The following is a 19205-nucleotide window of genomic DNA, read 5'->3' on the forward strand; positions in this document are numbered from 1 at the left end:
CTTGGCGTGAGCTAACAAACAAGAGCAAGTATCGACACACACACACACACACACACACACACACACACACACACACACACACACACACACACACACACACACGCACACACACACACACACAGAGTTCAAAGAGAAGGTGCGGGAAAGTTTGAACGCGCAATTTCGCGCAACAACAACGACGATGATGACGATGATGACAATGATGAAGGGTGTGCGAGCGGCTGTTGCGGCCACAACGACAGCCGTGAGTGCGGTGTTGCGGCGAGGGCCGGCACGGGCGCACGAAGTCGCACGGCTTCGCGTGTTGTCGACACCAACGGCGATGACAATGTCGACGAGGGCAGGTGCAGGTGCAGGTGTGCTGAAGGCACCGCTGGCACTGGTCCAGAACAGTCGGAAGGCAGCAGCGTGGGGCGCTGTTGCAAGCACTGCTGTTGGTGTTCTCGGCTGGTCCTTGTTCGGGGATTCCAACGAAGGTGCCGTGCAGTGCAGGCAGACAAATGCCCCACTGTTGTGCAAAGCCGCTCAATTCAACGACACACAAGCACTGGAGAAGGTGTGCTTTGCGTGCGTGTATGTGTGCATGTGCATGTGTGCGTGTGTCTGCATGTGTGGTGCGTGTATGCTTGTGTACGTGCATTGTGGTACATGTGCATGTGCATGTGCTGTGATGCTTCTGGTTGCTGCACAGCTGTGCGTCAACTCACCAAGGCGTTGCACTCCCATGCGTGTCTGTAGTTGCTTCAACAAGGCGCAGATGTTGACGACAGGCACCAGCTTGGATGGACTGCCTTGCATGTTGGTGAGTCAACACCGCGACATCTTGTCCGCTGACTCTGGCTTGCGCATTCGTGAGCTGTAGTGTTCGTTGCCCACGCAATATGCGCCCACACACACACACACACACACACACACACACACACACACACACACTCTCTCTCTCTCTCTCTCTCTCTCTCTCTCACACTCACACTCTTCTGTGTGTCATGCCAGCTGCTGTGAACGGCAACGTTGACGCGTGTCGGGTGCTGCTGGAGCATGGTGCATCTGTGGACCTTGAGGACGAGTACTTCCCCAACATGTCTCGTGCAGCTATCATTCAGCGCCAGGTGTGTGTGCGTGTGTGTGTGTGTGCTTGCAACCGTTGGCTGTCGCAGTGCCCCCCCCCCATGTCTCACGCATGCACGTTTATCTCACACCGTACCACATCGCTCAACCAACCCCAAATCAACCACCGCGCGACTGAAACACAGCGGGACTTCTCCTCGCGTCTGTATCCGCACATGTCCACGGTCGGCATGACGGCGCTGCACTACGCCGCGCTGGTGGACAGCGCCGAGCTTGTGGAGCTCCTCATCCACCACAGCGCTGACCCCAACATCAAGGACCACAACGAGTGCACCGCCATCGAATACACCGACAACGAGCACATCAAGCGGCGCCTGCGTGCGTACATGGAGGAGCACGCGGCCCTCAAGGAGGAGAGGGAGCGACGGGAAGCGGAAGAAAGGGCCGAAGAAGCCAAACGGCGGCGGCGCGAGTTCCCGCTTGAAGAGCGGCTCCACCAATATGTTGTTGGCCAGGACGGGCCCATCATGGCCGTGGCAGCCGCTGTTCGACGGTGCGTCAAATGTGATGTGGTGTGTGTGTGTGTGTGTGTGTGTCTGTGTGTGTGTGTGTGTGTGATTATGTGTGTGTGTGTGTACGGTATATTATATGTGTACGGTATATTATATATGTGTACGGGATATGATGTGTGTGATTGTGCGTATTTCTGCAGCGTATGCTTCATGTTGATGCCTATCTGTCATGCTGCGCGCCACGTCTAACGCACCCCTCTCTCTCTCACACACACACACACTCATACTCACCCACTCACCCTCTCTTCCTCCTTCTCACCCTTTTCTGTCTCCCTTTCCCCTCCGCCGTCAGCCGAGAGAACGGCTGGCACGACGAAGACCACCCGCTTGTGTTTCTGTTCCTCGGATCCTCTGGTGTCGGCAAGACGGAGCTTGCAAAGCGCCTGGCGCAGTACATCCACCACGACGAGAAGGCAACCAGCAACCGCTCAAAGGGATTCATCAGACTCGGTGAGCATGGGGGATGGGCTGTCTGTTCTCACTTTGCTGTGTACGTGTGTGTGTGTGTGTGTGTGTGTGTGTGTGTGTGTGTGTGTGTGTGTGTGTGTGTGTGTGTGTGTGTGTGTGTGTGTGTGTGTGTGTGTGTGTGTGTGTGTGTGTGTTGTACTGTCCACTGTCCACTGCCCCACGGCCCCATCATCCTTATATGTTCACATGCTCAATTCTTCAAGTCCACTCACCCGACGTGCCAAACGCAACCGCGGTGCACAGACATGACGGAGTACCAGGAAAAGCACGAGGCTGCGAAGCTGATTGGCGCACCGCCGGGGTACGTTGGGCACGACGAGGGTGGACAGCTGACGAAGATGCTCAAATCGTGTCCAAACGCTGTTGTTCTCCTCGACGAAGTGGAGAAGGCGCATCCGGATGTGCTCACTGTCATGCTCCAGGTGCGCACCCGATGAGACCCGGGGGGGGGGGGTGTACACGTGCACATGTGTGCTTGCGCGTGTGCTTGCGCGTGTGCTTGCGTGTGTGCTTGCGTGTGTGTCTATTTGTGTACATGTGTATGCATGGCAAACAACGTGTTACAGCAAGTGCAGAAAGCTCTCTCATCACCACAAATCACCACCACCACCAATGGCTCACCACCATCGCGGCACCATCACGTGACCGCTGCAGCTGTTTGACGAGGGCCGGCTGACGGACGGGCAGGGCAAGACGATTGACTGCAAGGACGCCATCTTCGTCATGACCTCCAACCTCGCCAGCGACGTCATTGCCGAGCACGCATGGGAGCTCCGCAAGCGCGCAGAGGAACTGCAGGGGGTGAGCTCATGCATGGGACAGGCGTTGTTTGTTTGTGTGTGAGTGTGAGTGTGAGTGTGAGTGTGAATGTGTGTGTGAGTGTGAGAGAGTGTGTGTGTGTGTGTGAGTGTGAGTGTTGTGTTTTGTGTGTGTGTGTGTTTTGTGTGTGAGTGTGTGAGTGTGAGTGTGAGTGTGAGTGAGAGAGAGAGTGTGTGAGAGAGAGTGTGTGTTGTGTTTTGTGTGTGTGTGAGTGTTTTGTGTGTGCGTTTGAGTGTGTGTGTGTGTGTTTGAGTGTGAGAGAAAGAATGATGCTGCTCGGCCTGTGTCTGCAAGGGGATGTACCAAGCTGTGCTGTCTCTCGCCAGCGTTGTTCTGCCTCTGACCACCACCACCAACCTCTTACACTCTCAACACCACCTCGCCCCCTCCCCCTGCAGAGCGACGAGCACTTTTCACTGTCGAAGCAGTTCAAGGAGCAGATAATCCGCCCAATCCTGAAGGCGCACTTCAAGCGGGACGAGTTCCTCGGCAGGTCCGAACACACACACACACACACACGCACGCACACACACACACACACGCACACACACACACACACACACACACACACACACACACACACACACACACACACACACACACAGACACACACACACACACGCACACGTATGATTCTGTGTGTTCGTATTTACGTGGGCATGTGCGTATGCATGGACTGCTCGTGGTTGTCATGTCAGCCGAGAGGCGTTGCAGTTCTGTGCCTTTGAAGCTTGACAGCCCACACTCTCTTATTGCTTGCGTTGTGTAACGTCTGTCATGTGTATGTTGCATGCGCGTGTGTTTGGGTTGCAGGATTGATGAGATCCTGTACTTTGTTCCGTTTTCCAAATCGGAGCTGAACCAACTTGTTCTTCTCGAGCTGAAGAAGTGGCAGCAGCGCGCAAAGGAGGTGTGGTGATGCATCAACGGCTAATGTTTGGCTTGTGTACTCTGCGTTTGCGCGTGTTGAGCTTGTCAGCAAAGGTGATTATCTGTTTTGCCCCTCTTCAGCTTGCAAACCCGACATGCACACATATACTTGCGCTCACTCACACACATACATACATACATACACACACACACGCACACACACACACACACACACACACAAACGTACGTTCGCATTTGCCACTTGCCAGCGGCACAACATGGAGCTGACGTGGGACGATGCTGTTGTGCAGCGCGTGGCGGAGGAGTACGACATCCATTATGGCGCGCGCTCTCTCCAGCACGCCGTTGACCAGCTCATCATCAACCGCCTCGCAGCCGCACACGAACAGGTGCCACGGAGCAGGGGTGCAGTTTGTGTGTTTGTGGTTGTGTGTGTGTGTGTATGTGTGTGTGTGTGTTGACATGTTTGTTTGCGAACATGTTCGTTCGCTTTTCAGGTTTGCTGCCCCCTCCATCTACACTAAAACACACACACACACACGCATGTGCGTATGCGCCAATGTACTCTCACCCTTTTGCCATGCCATCCGCACAACCTGTGCCGTCAGGACAAGATCAGCAAAGGATGCAGCGTGCAGCTGTTTGTGACGGACGGTGACGTGCACCTGAATGTCACGGCAGAACAGACGGGCGGGGCGCTTGGCTGGCTCTTTGGCAGTGGCAAGACCAGCAAGCAGAACACCAGCAACACGAACAACAACGACAGCAGCAGCGGCAGCAGGAGTGGTGCTGACAACGCTGCAGACAAGCATATGCGGGGCTCCTCGCCCTCTCAGGATCAGGACTGAGGGCACCCACCAAAGCCATAAACGAGCTCAGTGTTGAGCTGCTGATGACGAGTGGTGGTCATTGTTTGGTTTATGTTTCGGATGCGTGTCGCGTGCTGACACCATCACACGACCACAACATCACAGCACAACAGCATCAACACTTCACACAACACCACGCAGCAACAAAACAGCAAAACAGCACAACAACATAACTCGTGTTCAACGTCCGTAAGTAAAGCATAGGAAGCAAGGAGAGCAGTTAGGCGGATGAGAGAAGCAAATGCACTGGCACATCCAGTGCAGGTGACGGTGGTGGAGAGGGGAAGCAGAGGCTTTTCTGGCTGGCATGAGACATTACAGCAGCAGCACCACAACGCCACACAACTCGCCAGTTGCCACAGCAGAAGCAGCCGCAGCAATACTGACGCCTGCGTGCATGTGTGCATGAAGGGTGGGTTGTTGGTACGTTCTTGGTGTGTTGCAGGGTCCACTACTGGCAGGCGATGCCAATTTCCTGCCACAACTTCTCTGCGATGAAGAACGGCGTTTGCCGCTCGGGGTTGAAGGAGAACGTGTTCAAGTACCCTGCTTTGCCAGACACATCTAATGTAGATAGATGTGTGCAAGTGCGTGTGATGCGCGCGCGCGTGTGTGTAGATGAATGTGCGAGTGCGTGGGCGAGTGAGTGTGCGTGCGTGTGTGTGTGTGTGTGTTCAGATGTACATGTGTGCGTGGTGTCGCGTGTGAGCGCATGCCGCGGACTGCCCAGTGTGAGGGGACAAAGCTGTGCATTCCGTGTGGGCGTGCGAGTGATGTTGCAAGTGAAATGATACGACAAGAAATGTGGTCAAGGCGGCTACTCACATCCGCTGACGCGCTGCTGCTCCGTGTACTCCCACTTGAGGCCCGTCACCGTCTCATAGAGCTGCAGCGTAGACCTGCACAAGCGCAAGAAGAATGCCAACGACGGCGATACATGAGGTATCTTTGAACCGTGGCACCAACAGTGCGTGTACGCACGCATAGCGGTGTGACAACAGGACGCACACACAGACACACAAGAATTAATGCACTTACACACACATAAACACACACACACACACGCACACACAAACACACATACACACATACATACACACATACAAACAACACACACATACACACAACACATACATACACACATACACGCACCGCTTGGCGGCTGCGGAGTTCTCCTTGGCTTGTCGCTGAATGTCCACCTTCTTGCGTTCCAGGTCCTCAATCTCCGTTTTCAGGGCCTTGATCTGCGCACGCTTGCGGGTGAGCGCATCCTCTTGTGTTCGACACGAGGTTGCTGCTTGCTGCAGCTGCTCGTCAAGCACATCCAGTGCCCGCTCCTGGTCTTCCTCGGTCAGGGCGTCTGGGATTGCGCGTTTGCTCTCTTCGTACTCCCGCGTTAGCTCTGCGGTTGAGTTGAGTTGTGTTTGAATGGTTGGGATCAGTTCAACAGTCAGTCAAAGGAAACAGTTGAGCGTTTACACGCGTGAGCATGGGCGCGCATGTGAACACACGAGACACATGCTATGGGTACCAGACTGCTTCGCTGACACATGCACAACCAACAAAACACAAGATGCACCCTCATATCCACACACTGATTCACAAACAAACAAGCACACAAACACAAGCACGCACACACACACGCATACGCACGCACGCACGCACACACACACACACACACACACACACACACAAACACACACACACACAAACAAGCACACTCTGCATCCCACACCTTTCTGCATCACACACACGCACACAAACACACACATACGCAGGCACACACCTCTGATTTGGTCTTGGAGGGACTTTTCCTCTTTGCTCCACCCCTCAAAGGTGGCGTGGGTGGCCTCCTTGATGGCTTGCACCTTGGCAACATCCTCCTCCGGGTCCAACACCTCGCGTGTCTCCTGACAGATGTCCGTGGCCTTGCGCAGCGTCGATGCCATCTTTGAGCGTTGTCTTGTCTTCGTTTGCTTGGCGGTTTGAAAAATTCGCGGTCCTCAAAAGTCAAGTTTGACTTCCTTCAGCACACAAAGGCAAATTTGCCTTGGCCAGGTTTGCTTGCATCAAAAACCTGGCAGTGGGTGGGTGTTGAGGGTGCACCTGCTGCTGGTATTGTTTGCCAACCAAAGGTCGTCTGTCTTTGTGTGTCTTGTTGCTTGCTGATTGCTTGCTTTTTGCGTGAATGGGGGTGCAACAGAAACGCACTCGCGTTTGCACGCATTGTTTGTTCACTGGTGTGCATTGTCTGCCAAAGCTCACGCACGACACTGCCCTCGCTTGGACAGACTGCACAGCCAGAAGAAACGGAAAGATGGGGGTGGTCACGACAGCAGTGGCGCAGCTTGCCGACATGCTGCCACAGTCAGAAACCGTGCAGCGTGAGTGGGAGGCCGTTGTTGGAGAGGCTGGCGTCGTTGTGGACACCGTGATGGGCAGTCGGCTCCTCTTCTGGACTGTCGTCCTCACCGCCGTCTACCTCGTGTACCGCCTTCTCTTCGTGCCTGCCCGCTACCGTCGTCGAATGCACGACGTCGGATACCTGATGGAGCCGGACCAGAGCCGCGTCGAGCGCGCCAATGAGGTGTGCACCAGGGCGGGGGCAGGGTTGAGGGAGGCAGTGGACGACGTGAACGGGGAAATGTATTGCTTTTGAGGAGGCGGAACAGGCGCTGCATCGTCGGTGCATGAGCGCGCGCGCGTGTGCGTGCGCGTGTGTGTGTGTGTGTGTGTGTGTGTGTGTGTGTGTGTGTGTGTGTGTGTGTGTGTCTGTGTCTGTGTGTCTGTGTGTCTGTGTGTGTGTGTTGCGTTGCGTTGCGTTGCGTTGCGTTGCGTCGCAGTTGGTTCACAAGGATGCCTTTCGTCTCGCTGTTCCCTTGCCAATATCACCTGACAGGTGCGCCGGCGCCGGTTGACAGGCGACCTTCCACCCGTGTATCCCAATGGCTGGTTCCAGCTCTGCTTTTCGCGCGACCTCAAGCCAGGCAGTGAGTGAGCTCTGGGTGTTGGTTGCGGTGTGATGACTGGCCAATATGACTGGCCAATGTGACTGGCCAATGTTCTTGCCGCCGCCACGACAGTCGAGTCTGAGAGCGCGGTCACGTCGTTTTAGCCCACACGCTTGTGCCTGTGCACCCACACCCACACACTTCACACCAACTAAGGCGCCAAGCAGGTGCATATTCTTGGAAAGGAGTTTGCTGTGTTCCGCACGGAGTCTGGCAAGGTCGGCTGTCTGGACGCCTACTGCACCCATCTCGGCGCCAACCTTGCCGCAGGTGTGTGTGTGTGTGTGTGTGTGTGTGTGTGTGTGTGTGTGTGTGTGTGTGTGTGTGTTGCTTTGTTGCTTTGCGTTTGGCTTCTCGTGTCTTGGCCACTACCCTTCCATAACTCACTCACAAGTCACCTCCCCCGCTCTTCACCCGCTTCACCCGCTTCACCCGCTTCACCCGCTACCCGACCCGCTTCCGCCTCCTTTGCGCTGCAGGCGGCATGGTTGTTGGCGAGACGCTGCACTGCCCGTTCCACGGCTGGAAGTTCAACTGCGAGGGCAAGTGCACAGACATCCCCTACAGCAAGTCCAAGATCCCCGAGCAGGCGCACACCACCTCCTACCACGTCCACGAGGTCAACGGCCACGTCCTCCTCTGGTACGGTATGCGTGCGTGGATGTATGTGTGGATGTATGCGTGTGTGCATGAGTGTGTGCGTGTGCGTGTGATGTGTGACGATGTATGCGTGTGTATGTGTGTGTGTGTGTGCGCATGTGCGTGCAGCTGCCTGTCTCACGACAAGATGCGCACCTCACCATTCTCACCATCGTCATCACCACCATCGTCTTGCCCGTTGCCGTGATCAGGTTTGATGCAGAGGACCGGGATCCCACGTGGTACCCGCCCGAGCTGAAGAAGATCAACAACGGCTGGTGGTGGAGCGGGTTCACCCGCCACTACCTCAACTGCCACATCCAGGTACGCGTGTGTTGTGTGTGTGCGTGTGTGCTGTGTACGTGTGTACGTGTGTTTTTGTGTGTTGTGTGCGTGTGTGCATGACATGTTGCTCACAAGTGACCACTCCAACCCTCCTTCCCCTCATGCGTGCGTGCGTGCGTGTGTGCAGGAGGTGCCTGAGAACGGCGCGGACGTGGCGCATCTCCACTACCTGCATGGACCCGGTCTCCTCTCGGGCACAGACCTCAGAGATACACACAGGTCCGTGCACGCGCGTGCGTGTTGTCGTTTGGCAAGACCTGTGTCTCTGTGAAGCACAAAGGTGCTTTCTTCTCACATGTCGTCACGTGTACGTCGTCGTGTGTCGTGTGTCGTGTGTCGTGTGTCGTGTCGTGTATGCAACCCCCAAACGCACACACACACACACACGCACACACGCACGCACGCACACACACGCACGCACGCACACACACGCACGCACGCACACACTCACACACGCACACACACACTCACACACACACACACACACACTTCTCCTGTCCGATTAGCTCGCGGTTTGAGTTTGTGAAACACAACTGGTACGCGTCGTGGGCGCCTGTGGAGGAGCCTGGCAAGAAGCATCTCTCCGTCCTCAACCTTGTCCATCGTCTTTCCATCTTCGGACATGAACTCCCCGTCATGGACATCAAGCTCACGGCGACACAGGTCCACATCTCTTGCAGTGCCGAGCGGGCGGGGGGGGGCGTGCATGCAAGTGTGCCTATCGTGTCCTTGTATTTGTGTGCACGACACACACGCACATGAAGCCTTGTGCCTTTCCCCGGGTACCCTCAACGCCACCACGTGGTATCACCACCACCACGACTGCAGGTTGGCCCTGGGCTTGTGTATCTCGAGTGGTCCTCCTTCTTCGGCACCGGCGTGTTTGTCCAGACCCTCACCCCCGTCGAGCCCCTCTACCAGGTGCGTGCATGTGCGTGTGTGCGTATGTGCGTATGGCGTGTGTGTCTTTTGATGAAGCACCTTGCTCTACCGTCTGTTGTGTCTGATGTTCCTCGCTTGCACATATTGTCACGCATATTCTCTCAATTTTACACACACACACACATACACATACTCATACACACACGCACGCACACATACACACACACACACACACACACACACACACACACACACACACACACACAAACAGGAGCTGACGCACACCATCTACTCGTCGTTCACGGTGCCGCAAATTGTGTCCAAGTTCTATCTGATTGGCGAGGCGAAGCAAGTTGAGCGCGACGTCATGGTGTGGAACAACAAGATGTACCGCAAGAACCCCGTGCTGGTCAAGGAGGACAAGCTCATTGCCCAGCACCGGCGCTGGTACAGCCAGTTCTACTCGGAAAACAGCCCCACCCTCTCCTTCAAGAAGGATGACGACCTGTCGTGGTGAATGGTGGACACCAGTGAAGCAACGTGACCAGAGGGAGAGGGGAGGGGGGGAGAGGGGGGGAGGGGAGGTGAAGGCGGTGGCCTGTCTGCCATTTCTCCCGTTGTTCTGCTTCAGATCTGTGAATTGTTGTCGTGTTTTCCTTGCCGGTTGGCTGGGCACTTCAACGTTGCAACAGTATCCTCCATGTGGCTTGGTCGATTTGATTTCGCATCTGCTTGTTCTTGTGTTACAGCCTGTTCTGTCCTGAATTACTTTTGGCAGGGAGTCTTTGAGTCGTTAACTCTCGCGCTGCTATTGCTGCAGTTACAGTTGCTTTTCAATGTCTTTTGTGTTCTTGCAGTTCCACCTTTTGTGTGTGTGATTGTGTGTCTGTGTGTTTCTGTGACTGACCTCATTCTCCACACATGATACAGACCACTGTAGCTTTCGTTGATGACTACACTGCATGATAATGGCCACACTCACGCAACGAGAAGCATGTGTGTGAGAGTGAGAGAGTGTGTGTGTATGTGTGTTTGTGTGTGCGTGTGTGTGTGTGTGTGTGCGTGATGTTGCGATGTGACTTGACGAGCAGCCACTCCAACAAACAGCACCACACATTCGATGTGTCATCATTGTGGATTGTTGGTGGAAATCTTCAACTACATTTCTACAACATCAAGAGCAAGCAACGAGCTAAGAAGAAGACAGCCAACCAACCAACCCCCCTCTTTGGTGGACCCGCACAAACAAAACCCACCCAATGTCGTTCAGCTTCCGTGTTGGTGGTGGTACGGCGACGCAACAAGCGTCACAGTCCACCACCCACCTGTCGGACTTGCGCCGCAGACATATCCAATCCTTGGAATCGAAATGCAGGTGTGCCCACCATCTGTTCTGTCTGTTCTAGTTTGGTTGTCTGAGTGTTTGTGTTTCGTCCTCTTGTCCTCAAACCCCCCAGCTCCTCAAAGCCCCATTTGTCTTCAAGAGCGCTACTTCACACTCACACACACACACACACACCATGCATCGAAGCAATGACTGACTAACGCCGGGTTTCTTGCTTCTACCGTTGTTCAGGGTGGAGACGGTGACGCCAAACAGCAAGTTCCGTGTTCCATTCACGGCGAAAGGCAAATCCCTCACCCTCACCATGTTGGTTCCGTTCTTGTGCGCCTGTTCCCCGGTCGAGTAGGGGAGATTGCTGGTCCTCGTGATTGGTTTGTTCGCTCACTGGCTCTTCTACAGCTTCCAGGCCTCACCACTTTTCTTCTTCTTGCCGCTTCTTTTTCTTCTTCTTATTCTTGTCGCTGCACACGCATGCGGCCGCTTGGTTTGTGTCGTCTGTGCTTGCGCAGCTTCCTTCCCATCAACTTTCCCCAGGCGCCGCCGGTTCTCAGCGTCCAAGGCCCGCCCATGCAGCATCCATGGCTCGAGCCTTCTTCCGTATGCACATGTGTCTTAACTGCTGCTGCTGTCCGCCACTACCTGTCGCTGTTGTTGTTCTTGCTGTTCTTGCTGTCACTTGTTTCTTCTGACCTGCCTGCACAACGTTGTGGACATCCTACACCGGCAGGCACCATCTCGAGGCAGCCAGCTCACACACACACACACACTCGCACGTGGCCTTTGTTCTTGTTTCCCAACAATGCAGGGATCTGTCACTGGCTGCCATCTTCTGCAAGAGGTACGGCAAACGCATGTGACATACAGCACACTGCAGTCGATAGTTTCGTGTGCGTGTGTGTTGTGTGTTGTGTGTGTTGTGTGTGTTGTGTGTGTTGTGTGTGTTGTGTGTGTTGTGTGTGTGCATGCGTGTCACATTGTCTCATGCACATAAAACAACACACACGCACAACCCCTCCCCCCCCCCACCCACACACACAACCACGCCCCCTACAAACCACCGCTCGCCCCTACCCACCTCTGTCTCTGTCTCTCTGTCCCTCGCGTACGGCATGAGCAGTGGAGCATGACGTCTGATCTCGGCCAGGTCGCGCATCAGGTCATCCGCCAACTCACCGACAACCCACCGCACTTTCTCATGTACGTCTGTGTGCGGCACATGATCACTAGCGCTAGCACCATTGGCCCTTTGTTCCTGCTTCATATCACTTGTCGCAATCTTGGCATCAAGCGTAAAGATGTATGAGATGACGTTGTACTTTTGCTCCTTCCTCCTGCACCGGTCTTGTGTTTGACATCTCTCAGGTCCCCAACATCGCCGTCGACACACAGCCCCAGTTACAGCCAGCACAGCCACTACTCGGCGTCCACAAATGCAACGGGTCACTCCCACACACATACACACAGCGCCAGCGCCAGCACTGGCAGCGCGCATTTGCCGGCGCTCCCAGATGTTGAGCACCTCATCAAAGACATGAGGTTGGCGCCATCGTCTTCGTGTTGTGCACATATAGTTCTGTGTGCATGTGTATGCATGTGTGTACATGTGTTTGTATTTCATGTGTGTATGTTGCATGTCACTGTACCTTTGCTTCCATCGACGCAACTGCTTGACTGCCCTCTCCGTTCGCCATCACGATCCAACCAACAAATCATCGCCACCACATCATACATCATCACCATGTCTTCACCCATCATGCCATCACCCCATGACCACATCGTCATCACCACCACCAGCATGGAGGAGCTTGAGGCGCTACGCTCGTCATCGGCGAAAATCGACGAATTCGTGGAGGGCCTCGACTACACCAACCAGTGCATCCAGGCCGTCGAGCACACAAAGCACGCCGTCGCTGTTCTCGCAGGTACGCCACGCATGTGTGTGAGCATGTGTGTGTGTGCGTGTGTGTATTTGCTTGCTCGATCTTCGTTGCATGCAGAAGCACTTCCTTTTACACTCCACACACACATTCACAACTGTGGTTCACCTGGCAGAACAAAACCTGTCGATGGAGCCCGAGTTGAATGCGGCAAAGGCGGAGTTGAAGTCTCTTCAGGACGAAATCTTCAGGCGGACAGAAAGCGTGCAGGCAAAAGTGTCCAAGCAAACGGATTTGGCCGACGTGAGTACAATCGATGTTGCACACGCGTTCGCTCGCCACATGCATGTGTGTTTGTTGTGTATGTGTGCGTTGAACCCCCCCCCTTCCATCCTCTCGTTCTGTTCTGTCCTGTCCATCTGTTCTCCCCTCAAGTGTTGAACGTGTGCACCGCATCGTCATGACGTTCTCCCTTGCAACACAACTCACGCTGCTGTCACCCCCTCTGCGCAACCCAACCCACCCACACACACACACCCACACACACACACCCACACCCACACACACACCCACACCCACACCCACACACACACACACACACACACACACACACACACACACACACACACACACACACACACACAAACAAACAAACAAATCTAGCAATTCAACTCGGACACAATTGCAGCGACACTGGCAGTTCAGGCGTCGGAGGCGGAAGGACAAGCAGAGGAAATTCTGGACAAGTTTCACGATGGTCCGTTGATGCATCTGCTCACGCACTCGCCTGTAGCAATTAGCTGTTTACCTTTTCACGATGCACACAAGCTTCGTGACCGACTATGATGCAAATGTGATCATCGCTTCAAGACTTCGCTCACGCTCATGCATTTGACTCGTGTCGGATCTGGTTCAGACGAAATGGAAGTTGGCGAATTTGTCAAGGCATATCGCAAGGCGAAAAAGGTGCGTACGTGTACATGCAATGGTGTATATGCATGTGTGCGCACGCGTGTGTGTGTGTTGTATTATGTTGTGTTGTGTGTGTATGATCAGTCCTTTCCGGAACACACGCTTGCTTGTTCACACACATACGCACACACACACACACTTGCACTCTGCTTCCATCCACATCTCACACGAATCACCACTTGCTCGCCTGTCCCCCCTCCCGGGCCCGTTTCACAGTTGGAGCATGCGCGAAGGCACAAGGAGAGGCTGTATCGTTCATCCATCAACATGTGATGGATGGCAGCAGCAGCACGGCCCCCTAGCAGTCTCTATTCGCACACCACCACGCCAACAATCAATCCCACACCATGACTTGTGCACGAGAGCTCGCTCCTGTTTGACGCCGATTTGTTGTGTTGTGTTACATCACATTACCTCCTGCCTCGCCTGTTTTGCCATGTTGCCGGCAGGCGTTTCCTGCCAGCGGTTCACCCGCGCAACATGCTGTTACATATGTCATCATCATCAACATCATCAACATCATCAACATCATCATCATTGTCGGCAGGCAGCTGTCATGGCGCTGTTCACTGAGGTGGTTCGATTTGAGCCCAATACAGCAAACAGGGAAACGAGAAATGGGGGCCAAGAAAAGCAAGCAAAACACAGGAAGACGAAATGGCACTTCCCACAGCCACCGAATGCAATCAAGGAGAGCACACAAACGCACACAAACTCATACACACACACACATACACACATACGTTGTGAAAGCTTCACACCTATGGCAAGAGATACGAAAGGGAGAAGGGGAGGGAAACAGAAACAACTAGCAGGATGAGCAAGGTCAGCAGCAGCTAACTTGGTGGTGGTGAAGCCTCGTGAGCGTTGGTGGCACACAACCAAAACACAATGGTCAAAGTACCGATACACACAAAAAGACACACACAAAGAAAAAAAAAGACACACACACACGCGCGCGCGCGCACACACACACACGCACACACACATACGCACACACATACGCACACACAAAGACACACGCATGAGACGTGGTTACGTTACGCCTCAGCGTCGGGCTGCAGTGGCGTGGTGAGCTTGGCAGGCACCGTGTCCACACGCGTGCGTGCCAGCAGTGCAATGACATCCTCAACCGTTTCGCACCGCTCCGGCAGCTGCTTGTTGTTCACAACCCAGTCACCACCAGGCGCAGGCGTGATGAGATGGTGGCTCACGCGCTTGTCATCGCTCATGGTCAGCGCATACGACTTGTCCTTGGTACGCACGAGGAACAGCCCATCCGTCAGCCCCGCAGCAGCCATCCTCTTCTCCGCCTCCTTGCGGGAGATGGCGCCATGCAGCCACCGCGACGACCCTCCAAACGGCGCACCCCCGCCACCAGCGGCAGTGGTGGTCGCGTTGTCGCCGCCGGCTGCACCGCTCGATCGCGACTTGAGCGGTGGTGGCTGCTGCCGCCCACCGCGGCGCCGCTCAGATGTTCCCCGCACAAAGTTGAGGGTGACGTCGCTGCTTTCGCTCGTGTCCTTGAGCGGCTGCGTGAGAACATACGGCAGGAACGTGTTGGCGCTGCGCAGCATGGCAATCGCCTGCGACAGGCCCACGCAGTTGTTGAGCTGGTCCGCGTTGATTGTCACCCGCCCAGACTCGTTCATCTCCATCACGTGGTGCTCCACATGGCCCGCAGGCGTCTTGCACGACAGCACCACGCCCCCAACCGACTTGCTTGCACGCAACAGATAGGTGCCCGGCGCCTCCTCCAGCAGCCGCTCCTCCGCTGCGTCGCGTTTCATCTGGCCAAAGTAGCCCGGCAGCGTCACGGCGTGGGCGAGCAGGTCCGGCGTTCCGTCGCTTTCATCGTCGTCATCGTCGTCGCCGCCAGTCGCCTCCAGAATGCCAGCAAACGCAGCGTCGCTCTTCTTTGCCGGCAGCGGCGGCGGCATCGCGGCCTTCCTACCGCCCCTGTTGGGCAGGTCGTACACCTCATCATCGTCGTCGTCAATCATACCGCCAAGGCCCTCGCTGCCGTCCAGCCGCACCTTAGGCTTGTCGTACATGCCAACGTCGTTGGGGTCTGCTGCGCGCACGACGGGCTTGTCGTAGTCCTGATCGTCTGTCTCGGCAACGCCAAGGCCGCCCTGGAACACCTCAAACCCAAACCCGCGCGGGGCCTCGCCGTTCTGGCCCGCGGGCATGTACATGTCCTGCTGGGCTGGCGCATTGCGGTGCTTCTCCAGCTCGTAAAACCCGTTGTCCGGCGCTTTCTTCCGGTTCTGGAACAGCGGGTTCTCGTACGTCATGCCAATGGACGCGCGCTCGCGATGGTCAATGTCAAGCATGGACGGCTTCTTGCCCTTCTTCTGCCGCGGGCTCCGCGCGCCCCCGCCAGCGTGCTCCACGCGGTACGGGTGCGGGTTGGACTCGTCCCACCCGGACGGCTTGTGCACGGGTGACGGGCCCAGGGCGTTGCGGTGTGTGCGGCGGCGGATGACCACAAACGCAATCACCGCCACCACGATCACCACGCACACGACGGCAGCCACCACCGCGCCCGTCCCCACGCCGCTGCCTCCGCTGGAGCTGCCGGATGCCTTGACGGCGGCCACGCCAAACCCAAAGATGTCGCCGTTGGCAACAGCGCGCGACGCCTCAACCACGCGCGCCACTTCTGTCGACGGGATCCACGCCAGCGTGTCCCGGTCGCGCACGCCAACCTCAACCATAGTCTCCGAACCCGAGTTGACGGCCCGCTCCTCCACGGAGAGGACAATGGCAAAGTCGCCGCCAAACACGTCCTGCGTCATCATGCGCTCAAACTCGGGCACGTCTGGGATGATCTGGTTCTTGAACGCCTGGAAGCGAATTGTCACCGTGTACCCTGGTGCCGGGCGCACAACAGGCAGCACATCCACAATCTGCGACACCTCTGCTGTGTTGTTGGCCTGGTCAGCAACGCGGTACGTGACAGTGTACCTGGCGCTCACGTACACGTCAATGTCCCCCACACCGTGCACGCGCACCCTGTCTGTGACGTCACCATCGTGCCAGTCGTGTGCGCTGTAGCCACCGACCACGTGTGCCACGGTCGTGCCATATGGCACCGCAACAGTGTCGTTGCCTCCGATGGTGATGAGCGGTGGTGTGCTGTCGCGCACCAGTACCCGCCGCATCTCGCTGCCCGTGTTGCCCGCGCCGTCCAGCGCAACGTACTCCACCAGGAACAGCGTGCCCACGGGCTCGGAGTTGAGCAGGCTGTTGAACCCAGACCGCTGCCGCAGCGTGTACCACGGCAGGGTCTCGTTGAACGCCGCCACCGCACCGGGCCGCGTCGCGTCAAACTCAAACCGTGACACCGTCACACAGATGCTGGCAGAGATGTCGCCATCCAGGCGGTCCTGGGCCTCCGCACCCGGTCGCGGATACAGCATGCCCGCAAACGCGGGGTCTGCCATCATCTCGGGGGTGAGGTACTCGATGTACATGGAGCGGCGGCCGCGCAGGTACACCTGCGGCGGGATGGTGTCGCGGATGACGACAGAGCGTGTGCGGGACGCCTGGTTGCCTGCACGGTCGCTCACAGTGTACACAATGTCGTACACGGTGTTGGGCGGGGCAAACACGTCCACGAAGCGCACGCTGGGCGGGGTGGAGTGGTAGGAGGTTGGGGCGGGCGGCTCAGCAAACATCTCTGCCGTTGAGAATGAGCACTGGGCCTCCTGCCGCACACCCAGATCGCGCACTTGCACGCCCGTGATAGTGCTCGCGCTCACGTCACCGTCAAACGAGTCAAACGCCACGCTCAGGCCCGGGTCTCTCCACGTCACACCGCCCTCCCACTCCAGCGGGTTTGCGCCCTCAAGCAGGATGGACGGCTCCGTCGTGTCCTCCACAATCACTTTGCGCGTGACAGACGCCGAGTTGCCGGAGCGGTCTGTGGCCGTGTAGGTCACCGTGTACACGGCAGGGGTGGAGGCAGGCCGGATGTTCACATCGGCGACGTTGCTCACCAGCGCAATGTCCTGCTCACGGTCGTACAGGTCAGACACCTGCACACCAGGCACGCTCCTTGCCACGCCGGCCTCGATGTAGAAGGGATTAGCACCACGCAGCGTCACCGTGGGGGAAAGCGTGTCGCGGACGGTCACTTGGCGAGTGGCTGTCGCCATGTTGCCCGCAGCGTCCTGCGCAACGTACGTCACGGCAAACATCTTTGGCACCGATGCGGGGAACACGTTCACAGGGTTGTCGACGTTGGGCGTGATGTCGCCATCCCGCACGTCCGTGGCACTTGCGCCGTCATCTGTGTACGGCAGGGCAGCCTCTGTGAACACCTCGCTGTCGCCGCTGATGGTGATGACGGGCGGCTTTGTGTCGACCACAGTGACGGTGCGAATTCGAGTCACCGTGTTACCCGCCTGATCTGTCGCCGTAAACGTGACGAAGAACACCTCAAAGTTGCGTGCAAACACATTCACCTGAAGAGTGGCGGAGAGGGACAGGAAGGAAGGGGAGTGAGGGAGTGAATGTGGGTGAGTAAATGAGATTGTGGGGTGAGTGTGATTACATGAGAGTGTGAATGTGAGTGAGCATGTGCAATTGCGAGTGTAATCACATCGGCAGAAGCAGCATTAAGAGGCAAACGCACGCACACACACACACACACACACACACACACACACACACACGCAAACTCAAACGCACAGACACAAGTACAAACACAAACCACCAGAAACAAAACAAGGGTGCGGGTGCGACCACGCTTACCTCGTTTGAGATCTGGACTTGGTCGGTGCCTGTGAGGACGCCGTCAAGCGTGTCTGTGGCGCGGTAACCCGGGTCAACATAGGGCGTGCCTGCCTCGTGGGTCAGGTTGGTTGGCGGGTCAAGCACCAGCACGGGCTTGGTGGTGTCGACAACGCGGATGGTGCGCAGCTGGTCCTGCGCAAAGTTGCCGCTGCTGTCTGGCCCAGCGAGGAAGTAGCGAGCCTCGTAGTCGCCTGGACTGCGAAGGTTCACAACAGAGGCCGCGTTGGTGCGCACCTTGGATGTGAGGTCCCCGTCCACTTTGTCGTACGCGCTCACGCCCGCAAGGAAGTCTGGGTTGTCGACTGCCGCCTCCACAACAAGCAGCAGCGGGTTAAACTCGATGCGCGGCTTGGTGGCGTCCACCACGCGCACCGTCACGTCCATCCTCGCCTCGTTCCCAGACGAGTCGACAGCCGTGTACGTCACCACATAATCCCCAGGTTGGCCTGTGTTGTGGTGTGTGTGTGTGTGGGGGGGGGGGAGGGGTTAGTTGCGAAGAGTTTCATGATTTTGTTTCTGCAACTCAGGCTGTGTTGCATTTCGCGTGTGGGAGAAAGCATGCCCAATGGAGGATAAGCGGGGCTCTCGCTTGCACACGCATTGAAGCAGAGCGCAAAGCGACAAGCGAGAGAGAGAGAGAGATA

At 56.4% G+C, this 19205-nt stretch overlaps 5 protein-coding genes across 5 annotated transcripts in view; 3 read left to right on the forward strand and 2 right to left on the reverse strand.

The window, feature by feature from the left end:
- Nucleotides 1-170: 170 nt before the first annotated feature.
- Nucleotides 171-4901, forward strand: PTSG_07041 (caseinolytic protease C). Its single transcript, XM_004992396.1, has 11 exons — nucleotides 171-556; nucleotides 739-802; nucleotides 994-1109; nucleotides 1254-1621; nucleotides 1933-2090; nucleotides 2352-2530; nucleotides 2763-2909; nucleotides 3326-3420; nucleotides 3741-3837; nucleotides 4067-4207; nucleotides 4427-4901. Exons 1-11 carry the CDS (start codon nucleotides 182-184, stop codon nucleotides 4664-4666), a joined length of 1980 nt encoding a protein of 659 aa, XP_004992453.1. The 5' UTR covers nucleotides 171-181; the 3' UTR covers nucleotides 4667-4901.
- On the reverse strand, nucleotides 4722-6686 carry PTSG_07042 (uncharacterized protein). Its single transcript, XM_004992397.1, has 4 exons — nucleotides 6474-6686; nucleotides 5840-6089; nucleotides 5513-5586; nucleotides 4722-5251 (listed from the first exon to the last, which is right to left on the reverse strand). The coding sequence occupies exons 1-4, from the start codon at nucleotides 6634-6636 to the stop codon at nucleotides 5139-5141; spliced, it is 600 nt and encodes a 199-aa protein (XP_004992454.1). The 5' UTR covers nucleotides 6637-6686; the 3' UTR covers nucleotides 4722-5138.
- An 88-nt stretch (nucleotides 6687-6774) lies between these two features.
- PTSG_07043 (uncharacterized protein) lies at nucleotides 6775-10539 on the forward strand. The gene is made up of 9 exons (XM_004992398.1): nucleotides 6775-7274; nucleotides 7587-7677; nucleotides 7855-7968; nucleotides 8178-8340; nucleotides 8550-8661; nucleotides 8810-8901; nucleotides 9189-9345; nucleotides 9511-9603; nucleotides 9836-10539. The coding sequence occupies exons 1-9, from the start codon at nucleotides 6876-6878 to the stop codon at nucleotides 10079-10081; spliced, it is 1467 nt and encodes a 488-aa protein (XP_004992455.1). The 5' UTR covers nucleotides 6775-6875; the 3' UTR covers nucleotides 10082-10539.
- Nucleotides 10540-10710: 171 nt separating this feature from the next.
- On the forward strand, nucleotides 10711-14409 carry PTSG_07044 (uncharacterized protein). The gene is made up of 11 exons (XM_004992399.1): nucleotides 10711-10939; nucleotides 11141-11215; nucleotides 11419-11506; nucleotides 11715-11747; nucleotides 12027-12106; nucleotides 12272-12445; nucleotides 12704-12831; nucleotides 12962-13089; nucleotides 13450-13543; nucleotides 13703-13752; nucleotides 13975-14409. Exons 1-11 carry the CDS (start codon nucleotides 10824-10826, stop codon nucleotides 14029-14031), a joined length of 1023 nt encoding a protein of 340 aa, XP_004992456.1. The 5' UTR covers nucleotides 10711-10823; the 3' UTR covers nucleotides 14032-14409.
- Nucleotides 14298-19205, reverse strand: part of PTSG_12529 (uncharacterized protein) — a 13013-nt gene continuing 8105 nt past the window's right edge. The window contains exons 6-7 of the mRNA XM_004992400.1: nucleotides 18520-19007; nucleotides 14298-18230 (exon numbers count right to left, since the gene is read on the reverse strand). Of these exons, the coding sequence (XP_004992457.1) occupies nucleotides 14799-18230; nucleotides 18520-19007 (3920 nt within the window). The 3' untranslated portion in view covers nucleotides 14298-14798. The remainder of the gene's footprint in view (nucleotides 18231-18519; nucleotides 19008-19205) is intronic.

Source organism: Salpingoeca rosetta (genome assembly GCF_000188695.1).
Source record: "Salpingoeca rosetta unplaced genomic scaffold supercont1.16, whole genome shotgun sequence".
Classification (NCBI taxonomy): domain Eukaryota; class Choanoflagellata; order Craspedida; family Salpingoecidae; genus Salpingoeca; species Salpingoeca rosetta.

Bases quoted from the DNA above. Each gene is read 5' to 3' on its own strand.
- PTSG_07041 (XM_004992396.1), top strand. From the start codon at position 182: ATGATGACGATGATGACAATGATGAAGGGTGTGCGAGCGGCTGTTGCG. The intron at 1,622-1,932 runs GTGCGTCAAATG...CTCCGCCGTCAG, and splicing joins GTGGCAGCCGCTGTTCGACG to CCGAGAGAACGGCTGGCACG. The intron at 3,838-4,066 runs GTGTGGTGATGC...GCCACTTGCCAG, and splicing joins GGCAGCAGCGCGCAAAGGAG to CGGCACAACATGGAGCTGAC.
- PTSG_07042 (XM_004992397.1), bottom strand. From the start codon at position 6,636: ATGGCATCGACGCTGCGCAAGGCCACGGACATCTGTCAGGAGACACGC. The intron at 6,090-6,473 runs GTGTGTGCCTGC...ACTCAACCGCAG, and splicing joins CCTCCAAGACCAAATCAGAG to AGCTAACGCGGGAGTACGAA. The intron at 5,587-5,839 runs GTGCGTGTATGT...GCGCTTGTGCAG, and splicing joins AACTCCGCAGCCGCCAAGCG to GTCTACGCTGCAGCTCTATG.
- PTSG_07043 (XM_004992398.1), top strand. From the start codon at position 6,876: ATGGGGGTGCAACAGAAACGCACTCGCGTTTGCACGCATTGTTTGTTC. The intron at 7,275-7,586 runs GTGTGCACCAGG...ATCACCTGACAG, and splicing joins GCGTCGAGCGCGCCAATGAG to GTGCGCCGGCGCCGGTTGAC. The intron at 8,662-8,809 runs GTACGCGTGTGT...GCGTGTGTGCAG, and splicing joins ACCTCAACTGCCACATCCAG to GAGGTGCCTGAGAACGGCGC.
- PTSG_07044 (XM_004992399.1), top strand. From the start codon at position 10,824: ATGTCGTTCAGCTTCCGTGTTGGTGGTGGTACGGCGACGCAACAAGCG. The intron at 11,216-11,418 runs GTTGGTTCCGTT...GTGCTTGCGCAG, and splicing joins AAATCCCTCACCCTCACCAT to CTTCCTTCCCATCAACTTTC. The intron at 12,446-12,703 runs GTTGGCGCCATC...CACCACCACCAG, and splicing joins CACCTCATCAAAGACATGAG to CATGGAGGAGCTTGAGGCGC.